A 12,313-nucleotide genomic window follows, 5' to 3' on the forward strand; every position below is an offset into this window, starting at 1 on the left:
CGATAGGAATTTTATATTATAATCCTCGTTAGTTCTAATATTAATAAAATGAATAAATTTGCAATGAAAGGAAGTAATACAGCTGAGTAATTTAATGCATGATCTTCATATGTGAAATATTTGAAAAAGTTCGTTCGTGGGAATAAAGAAGGGATAAGAAGAAAGGAATGATTTTTCTTATTTTTAGCAGTGAACGTGGGAGTACGAAAGTGGAAAAGAGCGTTGGTCAAAATCATGTCCTTGAGATTATAATGCGGAAGATATTATTTACAGCGGGTGAATTATTCTCGTTTAAGTAGGCGAACAAGAGGATCAAGCGACAAGAAGTCTGACCGAATTACAAACTGGAAGGATGAACGCAAGAAACTATGTTTTTCACGATGACCAAAATTCTGTTTCCGAGAAAATGATTCAACGGAAAGTTTCTCGGGACGAAGTGCGACGAAATTGCATTATCCTTGCCGGAGAACAAAAGTTAAAAGCTGAGAAAATTGGAAAATCGACAACGCAGCAGGGAACAATGGCTTTCGAAGGATTTCATCGACATTTACGCAATTCTTTAAACCTAAGAGCGTGGTAAGAATAGGAAAGTAGCAATTACGTTGTGCTAGAACTTAGCTAGAATGTCTTTAAGCGACAGGAAGTGAAACACGTCTCGTAGCATCATTGAATAGAACGAAAATTTTACTTATTTACGCTAACGAGGAAGAGGAGAGACATGTAGAATATTTCGTGAATATTTCAATCTGAATTGAAAGAAGTTTCGAAACAAGGATTGAACAAGAATGTGATGGACCAATTTGCCATAGAATGTGACATATGTAAGATTACAAGGAGTGATGATTTCTATCTCCAAGAAAAAAAAAAAAAAAAGAAAAAAGAAGAAAGAAATAGGAACGACAAAATCATTCCTAGAGAAGGATGGGCCAATAGCGCGACGCCAGGTCGTCGGGATGAAGTTGTGCGTGGTTAAAATTGATCGTGGTTTCCTGCTTGTTTCCGGTAATATCTTCGATAGTAGCTAGTTCATCGTAGCCAAAATTGAAGATCGTTGACCATCGATGTATGTATCTTCCTATCTAACGACGATCAAAGTCAAAATTTTGTGACTAAAATTTCGACACATACTATGGAAGTTTTTAAATCTATGAAGGCCAAAATTCGAAGTCTATTAGTGTCGTGATCATAGAGTAGAAACACCTCCGGATACATGTCAAAAAAAAGAGATACGAATCTACAAATAACCGAAAAGAGTACGAAAAAAAGTTCAGAAAACACGATTTCACCCACGTATTTTAAAATAATTTTTTACAAAATTGTCAGGAATGACAATAACTGGTCAATACGTTCAGCTTCGAATTATCCGTTTCCGCCGCGCCCGATAAATTTCAACGAATACCTAACGGTGCTCGTCTGTTTTAGAATCGTACTTCCATTCGGAACAGGGTATGTTGTACGACGTGATCAATCGTGTCCAATTGATTTTCTGACGCCCGATATCTTTCTCGCATAAAAGAGTTGCTCACGAACAACGAAAGAGGCGCAAAGTCTTTTGCCCGATAATCGACGCGCGATTAGTGTTCGATTTTATTGGCCGACGATTTTGCCGAAAATCGCTGAGCACAACGTTCTATAACTAAATACTTGTAGCTCCCACTTTACGAGAGGCAAGCTAGCCTTGGGTTCGGCGCCAAAGACCGGCCCGAGGTCAATGACCAATGGAATATTCACGTTCGGCCGGCAGGCAGTCAGGCTTAGCCTCAGCGATTCCTCGACTCTTCAGATTATTGCAAATCTGCGGATTTGTTAAATATCTTTCTACGTGGCTGTCGATTCGATCGAATTCAGCTTTTAACAATGCAACGTACCAGACTTTAATGTGTATCGATATTAATACGAACTTCCGGGATATACTCGCTTCCGGGATATCGGTATACCCTTTTCGACCATTCAGACGTCTTAGTATCGATGATTCAATTGGAAAGATATTAAGATTGAATCGATAGATGGGTTAGAGAAATATTATTTTAGATGTAGTTTGTGGAGAAGTGAATTGTTTCTATAGGCTATAACATATTCACTACTCAAATCAAAATATTTGTCGTCTTAATAGTATTAGTAGTAATAAATAATTCTCGTATAAAATATATTACTACTTTATAACAGTAGAGTTATCGGAATAGTTAGAACCCACAATACATAATTTGTCTTTGATACAAGTTTTATATCATGGTCGTTGATAGTTCTAATGCTAAAAATTCTTCCAAAAATTCGTGATATTAAATTGCATGTATCTACCAAAATACCGTAAAACTATATTCCGATTTGAACCCACGACGTACGCAATAGGATAAATTATTTTATTTTTTTATTTTTAGAAATTTAGGTATTACTAGAAAAATTTCGTAATCTTATGAAAATTTATTATAAACGTTATGAATATCTTTAGAGATTTCTTAAATCTTAACCGCTTTAAGTTGAAAATTTGCACTGATTAAGACTTTAAAATCCGGCTAAAGAAATCGCTTCCAGGCTTAATACGAAATTAATAAGTAGGCATGAATATCGTTAAAAACAAAGCCATGAATTAGTGGGAGCAACGATGAGGCAAAATAATAAAGCAGAAAAAACAACGAGTACGGTTTATATAGGTGTATGTATATGGCGGCGGAGTAACGTACGGCTTATTTAGATTAAAATCTGCGTGTCTCGTTCCATCTTTTTTCGCAGTGCATGATTTTGATACCGCTAAGATTCTTCACGCGGCTAATTGGCATTACGCGAACAATTCATTAGAGGGAGCGATGCACGCTCGGAATTAGTCGGTAATCAGCGTGGCCTTCTTTAGAATCGGATAGTTGTTTTGCAATAACTGTACTGCTGAGGCGTTGACTCGAAAAATCCATCGTGGTTAGGCCTTTGAATTTTAATTCCACCGCGGAATCATTAACTCTGCTCGAAGCTTAATTAACTGGCCAGCAGCGGAATTGATAGTACACTGTAAAACGAAAGAGGCTCCAAACTGAAAACAGACTGTGCAATGGCTAAACGAGCAGAGGTAATACCATTTCTATACTGACCAACTAAGGAAAAAGGTAGTAAACGCGAAAAAGTATTGAACAAGTTTCCTTGTAGCTATGAACAGTTAAAAACATTTCATGTTCTTATTTACTATAACAAAACCAGTAAAATGTAATGTTTCATTAAAAAGAATCAGTAATATATTTACTATTTTCAGACACAAATTCGTAGTAAGTAGAGTAAATTGTAAAAGCTTATCTTAATTCGTTACAACATAATTGTTTTATAATTGAATAACACAGTAACATTTACAATTATCCATGAAAAGGAAAATTTTTATCTACACAAAGCATACATAATATTTACTTAAATTTTACTCGCCTTGAGGTACAAGATTAATTTTGTATCATTTTATTTCAGTAAAAATAGTCATAGCACACACACATATATATAGAAAGAGAGAGACTTTCGTAACTGTTCATCACTCGATTTAAAATTTAATGTTTTATCGATTCGAATTCGGAAGCACACGATCCTAATGCCAACGATCTAAGAACGATCCCCCATGGTGCTGATGACGCTACTGAAAAACCGCTTCACCGATGTCGCCGGCGACGTCGACGCGTTCCCTTTTCAAAGAGCGACATTCGCGGTCGGTGCGAGCAAACCTTCAAGAAACGAGGGTTACGGTGCAGAGAGTCGCGGATAAAACGGGCAACCGACGACGCCGGGGAGGTGGGGAAGAAAGGGAGGAATGCGAAGAGGGTGCCGTACGAGGCGAATAACGGTGAACGGTGCAGCCGAGAGACGAGCCCGTCGCGGAAGAAAGCTGTGTGTATCGTGAAGAAACACACAGAGCATCGGGGAGCTCGGTGATAAATAAAAACCGGACGAAAGAGACACAGAAGGAAGACCACGTCGTGGCATAAGAAGAAGAAGAAGAAGAAGAAGAAGAAAAAGTAGTAGCCGAAGAAGAAACTGACTGTGACTCTCTCGAAGAGGGGATGAAGAGAGACGACGATACCACTATGCGAAGAGGTTCCGTCGCGGTATAGCTCTTGGTAGGGGTACGAGAGAAGGTGGTGGAGGCGGAAGAGTCGACCACGGAACGGTGGAGGGGAGGGGGTTGGTGGTAGTGGTAAGGGCACGAGGCACCGTGCGAGCACCTGTGGATCTCCGCGCCACGGTAGAGTCACTCACCGGCTACCACCACCGGACCACCGCCGAACCTTGGTTCACAGATAGAGGACAAAACGGAACACGGCCACTCGTGGCTCGCGAACTCGGAGAAATCGTCGAATATTATCATTCAGAAGGAAAAAATCTTTCAGTACCGATTACGTCATACAGTTTGATCATCTTGGATCTCGCTCTATCATCGCATCTGACAGAAAAGGATCATACCTAAGATAGATTTTTGGAAGAAGATATATACAAGAACATATAAGAGTACACCTGAGAAAGGAACAAAGTAATATAGAGCGTGTTTCCTGTTAACGAAGCGGCGTCTGGGAATTTCTTGGTGTATGGAGCTACTGTCAACTACCCTGGTTGATTTTTCACGACCATTGTTCCGGTTGATAACAACGGCAATCCTGCTACAATCTTCGTTGTCTGGATAATAGTCTGTCTTACCTGGATTCGCTACGCGTCGTTGACAACACCAGCTACCATTTACCGTTCAACACAGATCGTAATTCTGTGGTCAACTCATAGCAAGTTTTTGGTACCATTGTCGAAGCCGCCGCCGCCATTGTTGTTGGTGACCAGTTGCATCCGCGAAGGGCGACGACGACCACGACAACGGTTACCGACGGTTTCCTTTGTTCCTGATTAAGGAGATGAAGAACGAGAAATTTTCGAATTCTGTCATTTGAAAGGTTTTTTATCTGGATACTTGTATCTCTATCAAGGTGGTTTGTTCGAAACGTGCATCAGTGCAAAAGTTTTGAATCGAAGTGTACGATTGGAGATTGAAATCCACCTTGTCAAACTATTGGATCTTCTGCAACATCTTTCGCGGTTCAAACTTATCTTCTCGTAAGTTGCGGAAAGATCAAGGAGTGTGAAGTAATCTCGTTAAAATTCGTATCGTATGAAGCAAAGAGAGAAGTCGTGGTACAAATAAATTTGGACGTATGAATATAAAAAAAAACGTTGAGATCGCCGATCGATGGACAAGGATTTGTGGTGAGCGTGTTTGACACTTGCGATAGCTACGGATGTGCGAAAACAACAGCGATTGGCGTCGTAATGCGTTGGAAGCGCGTCGTCTGACATTAGGTAACGCAACGTGAATGAAGACGCATCGCGGTGAGGGTGTAAGGGTGCTATTTGATTCAGTGTCGAAAACAGAGAAACACGAGGTTTCGTTGATTAGATTGTGATTGATCAATTTAGTGCAAAATAGTGGGCAAAACGGATCGATCTGTGAATCGGAGATATATTGTTTTGGATATCAGGATATGTGAACTCGGACAAGATGCCTAGCACCATAAGAGGTGAGTCAACGAACAAAATTTGGCACCCTGCTTTTCAGAAATGTCAATTTTCTTTCTCTTCTTCTGTGACTTTATTTCTTTTTCGTTTCTAGTAACTAATTATCATTACAATCGAATTGCATTTATTGAGACGAAATTTTGATTAAATTGAAATTTTAACTAAACTCCTAAATTTACTTATCTGACGCTAAGTTTTGATTATTTGAAAAATCATAGATAGTGGGAACAATCACCGAACTCTTATCATACGTCCGAGCCAGTTATATGAACTGTTGGTTCCCCTACTATTTTAGATAAATAGAATTCTACCGTATTATTATACATAGTGTGCACATAATCACACACGAGTGAGACGCGTTTTCTCTGATTTTTTTATGTATATCGGAAAACACAAATTGATACAATACCTTCGATTTAATTCCGACTATTCGATTTCGTCAGTGTGTCTAAAAAAAGAACGATCGATCTTTATTCCGTACGGTTTAGATCGAAATGTTCGTCACGCGGCACGAGTAGCAAATGCATTTGCACGGGGTAACAGTACGCGGTGTTGTGGCCACGATGGCAGGGTCATTTGAGGTCAGTAACACACTGACGATTAGACGTGAATCCAACTCGCCTACCTGTACTTTCGACTAAATCTACATACCTATGATCAATTACACATTCAATTATCTAATTATTCACATTCATTTACATTCATTCACATTCATTCTCTAATTATGGATATTTTTAAACAAATTGTTCAAACTTACAAACAAGTCGATTTCCTACTATTTTTTAATTCATAAAGCATATCGTTTATTACCTGACTATACTTTATCACGTTACAACGAAACTGAATGAAATGAGATGAACATTCACATCAATTTATCAAAAATATGGAAGAAGTTTGATCGAAATTGCAAATGAATGTGACGTTTTAAGGAAGAGCAAAGCTGCAGCTTGAGCGGAGTATTGACCGAAGAAATAAATATATTTGTGGAAGCTAACAGTACGCGGAGTTACGGTCGTGATAGCAGGGTCACTCGAGGTCAGTAACACACTGACAACGAACACAGGTCAGTCAGCGAGGTACTTCTGGTTCCTAGACGTGTAGTTATCATCTCATATTCCTTTCCTATATCTTCTACCTTCATCGCCTTCTGCTTTCGAAGATTCTCTCTGATTTCAAGATTCTTATCATCGCTGTAATTTTCTTATCAACCTCAATTCGTCGATAGCCCAACGACCAGGTCGTTACACGCAATAAATAGCATGGTGCATTTCAAGAACAATTTACATTTTCTAGCCTCGATCACTGTCCCAAAGCTATAAAAAGAAAAGGGAGCCAAGGGAAATTGAAAGTTGGCAGAATTTTCTGAAATCAATTACCACGCGATTACCTTGAAAGTTGGGAGCAAACTCACAAGTTTCCACGAAGGATAAGCAGCGAGGACACAGCGAAGTTGAAAAATTAAATCGCCAGGATCGACGTAGACGGCTATACGAATTATTCAACGACCTTCGTGAACGCGTAACCACGAGATCATCGACCTTTCCGATCGATCGGAGCAAACCGAGGAAGTATACAGCGGGTGCCAAGTGTGACCACGAATTTTTAAAACCCAGCGCATCTCGCGAAATCCCGATTATCGTGAAATCTATCTGGCAAAATAGAAGAAATGAGACAGAGTGTCTCTCGAGGGAAATAGAGAGAAAGAGATAGCTGTAAAGTACATAGTAGGGGATAAAGAGTAAGAAAAAGAGAGGCACAGAGATAGAAAGAGAAAGAGGAACTGTGGCGAATGGAACGAGGGAAGGGGGAAAAGCAGGTAGGAAAGCGAGATACTCTTCCTGTGACAGGTGGCAAAGACCTTGGTAAACGTAAGGGCATTGCGATCGATTACCTAACCGGACGGTCGGCAGTGGATTTTAGTTTGTGACGCGAGCTTCGGACCTCGGGAGCCGGCGCCCGCTGTCGTTTTTCGAACTAAGCGTCGACGGGGCTTGCCACTTGGGACACGAACAAAAGCTAAGGTCGTTGAACCTGGCGTATACACGTACGGCATAACACGCGGGCCCGGTTCACGCACACCGGCTTTCTGTATGCCTCCTCTACGTACACGCATTCGTTCGCTCTCTCACAGGCCACCAGGTACTTTCGTGGTACCCGCGATGGTACGGCCAGTCAAGTCCGGATTCCGGTGACTAAAGTGCCTTTGCCTGCCGCATCATTTACATAAACGCGGACCTGACGAACTGCTGGTACCTCGATAACGTTGCTCGCCTTCGTGCGATTCTCGTTTCCGTATTACACGAAAATTTTTCGTGGTCTAAGTTACGAGATAAGAGGTGGTTGTACCTATCGTTTAATAGGCGATGCTTGTTAAGTGGAAGTTCATCTTTATACACATTCGTTGTTCTTCATGCATATGTTACATTCCTTTAATTGTCTGAGGTCCTAAATGATGGTGCTGAAACAAATGTGGTGTCTTTGTACGTTCCGATAAAGCGTAGCACGAGAAACGAAAGAATAAGGAATACATTAAGACAGATATTATTACTTAAATTACTTAATTTCTCTGATGAAAAAAATATAGGTGAAAGAAGTAGCCATTTTAAAGTACACGTAGAGTATAGATGCTGATAGTATAGATGCTAGATACACTGATCAATTCTATAAATTACAAAATAGAGAATGATGATGATACCGCAAACAATTAGCAACTAATTGGTATTTTATATAGTCCTCGTAATTTTATGCTTGCCGTGATGGCCATAGCAAATCGTATGTAGTAATCATTAATGTCCGGAATATTCATTACTGAAAGGGTTAACGACAGAAGTTTCCCCAGTTATTTGAGATGCGAAGATAAACTTGCACATGTTGGATGCTATTATTTCTTCTTTGCCGGCGGAATGGGTCACGTAGAAACTCTGTTACGTGGGATACAGCTTTATGAATTCTCGTAAGACATTACGCAAGATACGTGAGTGAGCCTACTGTGGTTCTTGACTTTGGGACCATCAATGGTATTCACGTACGCTGGTTACACATGTCGATAGCTAGGCGGTTACCTCGAACGTGAACGAACTCATTTACGTAGACGTGAGTTACATCGGTTGTGGCGTGTTTCACTAGTAGGTAGGTCGCCTGGAATGCAACAATCTGAATTCCGAATCCCGTAGGAGCTCTGTCACAATCGCTTTTTCTTGCGATTTTAACCTTTTCAATGGACAGCAATTTTTGAGAACTAAGCGTTTATTGAGATGAGAACTTTTCTTTTTACATATGTATTTGATTAGATGGCTTATATCCAATAATATTACTAAATTATTTTTAATAACAGTAACTATTTATTTAATAATGAATTTACAAAATACCATTATTTTCTCAAGAGTATAAGAAAAATACTATAATTTAATGTCTCCAAGAAACAGTAATAACAATTAAATGTATAATAGATGATCTTATATCTACAAGCATCTCTGTTTGTACTGCATTTTGCTTGAATAGGTTCAATTGTACATTTGTGTACGTCTATATTGTGCATCCAGTTGAAATAGTTAATTTTATCGAGTGAAGCTCTTAACACTAAATCTACCACTATCGGTCAATTTAACCGTCTTCAAACTTTTGTACAACTATCACATATTTAAACATTATCACATTGCCATCAAACTATGCAGCTTTCCTTAAAATATGCATAATATGTATTTTTCAGTATTTACTTCTCGTTTTAGTTTTTTCTTTTTCAAGAAATATATGTAATCTGTCCGATATATTATATACAATCAATATAAAAGAAAAGCTATCTCAATGTGGCATGGCCAACTCAAAAGAAATAACCAAATGGCAAGAAAATACAGTGCCAAGTCGAAATCTTGTAGGTGGTCCCTCCAGGTGTTTTTCAATATTCTAGACTTAGCAGGAATAAATGCCAGGGTTTTGTATAAAGCAACAACGGGAGAAAAGATGTCAAGGCAGAAATTTTTATTCCGGTTAGCTAGAGAAGAAAATGTACCAAAAACATCGACAAATACAAGTTCGGACTCACATGTACGAAAATGTACATAATTGTCAAGTAATATATTGACCGACCACGGTAGGGATAGGTGTACAAAAAGTATCGGAAGGATTACTGAAAACAACTTCTTTGTTTATATTTTCTCCCTTTGCTTTTAAATAAATTCGCGTTTACAGTTTATGTTTTGTCTTCGTAATGTTCATGCTTGAAACAGGTGTAAAAATTGCAAAGCTATATGTGGTTCAATTATTTGTTGCTTTGTTGGTCTGCATCTTGCTAAATCGCATCGATTATAAATTTAACCAGTTGTCGTTTTTATGCAAATACAAGTTTGTAAAAATAAGTCTGGTTTGACGTGACCGTCTTGGACAAAAAAGTATTTGAAAGAAATCGATTGTGTCGGTGAACAAACAGGAAGGCAGATAGTAGGCAATGAACCAAAGTTGGTATAAGTCGATGGGTGGCTCTACCCAAATTACGTTTCAAGGTACCGTTATGGCAGTCCCATGATCGAAGCGGCCGTTCGTAAATGTCTTACATCGAATTTTAACTGTCCCCACCCTCTCTTGATCATGCATACAATAGTGTTATCGACGTCGATGACGAAATCATCATGATACTTTCAATCAACATTTTTTTAACTTCCATCCAGCTAAAATTAAAATTACTGTTCCTCAAAATATATATCGTGGAAAGACGTGTAACTATAATTTTTCGATAAAACTTTGCTCACTGGTAGAGCTCGAAGAACTGAAACTATTGATATCTTATTTTGGAGATCGATACTTGATAGTTTATTTAAATATTCATTTAGAATTATCTTCTCAGTCTTATACTTGTATGTTGAGATGAGACAGTAGATTATATCTTTCCTTCTCAATACACATATCGTTAAAGAAATTTTTCCGAAACTCTCTATTTACGATTTTTGACATTTTTTGAAATACACACAGCAATCTTTCCATATCTTCTTTGTAATTAATTTACAGATCTATATTATCCACAGGAGTTCTTGATAGTAATATTATCTTGATCCTTTGTATTTTGATCCCACAGAGTCCAAGTTCGTAATTCTAATTCCTCATGGTAACAGCGCTCAACTGTCTCAAGAATATCGTATGTATTCGTTCAGCCCGAGCAACGGTTGAAAAAGTCGAGTTCGAGAGAGGGCTAATATCTCGATATACAATCTTACCGTGGAAACAAAGACATCTGACTTCTCGCGCGAAGGCATTCCACGGTGAGGAGACAAAGATCTGAAGCTTGCTGACGCGAGCTCGTTCCATGGCTCGATGCAAAACGCTGCGCGCGAACGCGAGCTCGATCATCTTGCGCAGCCAACGGTAATTTCGGTTCCGTGTCAGCGTAAAACGATCCACGCGATGAGCCCAATCAGGAAAATCGTGAGTCATAGCGGATTCCGAAACTCGGAATTGCATTCGGGGACGTTGCTTCAATCTATACGTTACACGTATATCTATACTGTTTAGTATATAGGTACTGTTTAATTGATATGTACTTATATACCGTTACTTATACATATTCAAACATTTTGATAGATTCGTAGAAATAGTGCTTGATTCTTCAAATGTACAATCTTCTTTATTACATATTTTAGAATTTAAGTCAGTAGAGTTTCTCAAACAACAAGATGTTTATAAATCTATAACGATTATAAATACCAGTTTTATTATCGTATATTATCTTCTAGAGATCAATTTCATTGTATCATAATTTTCTACTATACATAGTTATAATGATCATCAAGAATAAAATTATTGTAGATTCTTTTATTCGTTAATTAAAATACAGACAATTGTCCAAATAGAGATTTTTAACCAATAAATATATTGCAATCGCCTCGGGAGGCAAAGTTAAGGCAAGTTAAGACAAGTTGACGATCTTGTCAAAAGTTTAAATGTAAGACTGTTAATTTATTTTTCGAGGCGTTTGTTCACTATAACGATTACCATAATTCTTCCTACACATCCTTTAATTCGACAAAAAAATATTACGTCCAACAATCAATCAATCCCTAATCAATGACAAACATACGTTTATATATCCATACACATGACACATCGGGACGATCGTTTTTAACACGTATACAACCGCATCCGCGTGCGTCTACGCAAGTAAACGTGACTCTCCGTTTGCCTACCTATCTACCTACCTACCTACCTACCTACCTATCTCGAAACTCGGTTTGCTCCTTCGTTCTCCAGTCATTGAACTCGAGGCTCGTTCAACCCACCAGCTGTTTCTTATTACTCCCCCTCTGTTCTCTTCCTACTCCCCCTACAGATACTCCCCACTGTTCTCTTCCTGGCCGTGGACCATGCCTCTTCCGACACCTCTAAGTCTTAGAAGTCTCTCTATACTACTCTCGATACCGGGCTGGCCGAGTGAAGGTAATGTAGTAGGGTCTTTTCAAGGTTCTTCTTGAATATCGATTCGGTTAAGCGAGAGCGGAAAGAAAGGTCGAGTTTAGGTTCAACGATCTAGCCAAGCTTGATCGATGCTAAACGTTCGTTTCCTTGGTCCGAAGATCCTTTCTTCTAGGCTTGATACAGAAATTCAATTAGGAGTTTAGTTTATTTAGTCTATGTTTGTTTTCATTTTTTGTCTATGTTATCAGATTGTGTTTTTATTTTACATTGCTATCATTCACGTTATCGTCGGTGTAAATTAAATTTTTGTTTAATTGTAGCATAAGATCAAAACGCCCACGAGGATTCGTACTGTAGCGTCGAAACGTTGTTCAGAATCTGGTTCATTTAA

General features: G+C 38.7%; 1 protein-coding gene across 1 annotated transcript in view; it reads left to right on the forward strand.

Moving 5' to 3' along the window:
- The first annotated feature begins 5,488 nt into the window (after window positions 1–5,488).
- Window positions 5,489–12,313, forward strand: part of LOC132910985 (probable nuclear hormone receptor HR3) — a 135,150-nt gene continuing 128,325 nt past the window's right edge. The window contains exon 1 of the mRNA XM_060967240.1: window positions 5,489–5,522. Within this exon, the coding sequence (XP_060823223.1) occupies window positions 5,504–5,522 (19 nt within the window). The 5' untranslated portion in view covers window positions 5,489–5,503. The remainder of the gene's footprint in view (window positions 5,523–12,313) is intronic.

Source organism: Bombus pascuorum, chromosome 9, assembly GCF_905332965.1.
Source record: "Bombus pascuorum chromosome 9, iyBomPasc1.1, whole genome shotgun sequence".
Lineage (NCBI taxonomy): Eukaryota > Metazoa > Arthropoda > Insecta > Hymenoptera > Apidae > Bombus > Bombus pascuorum.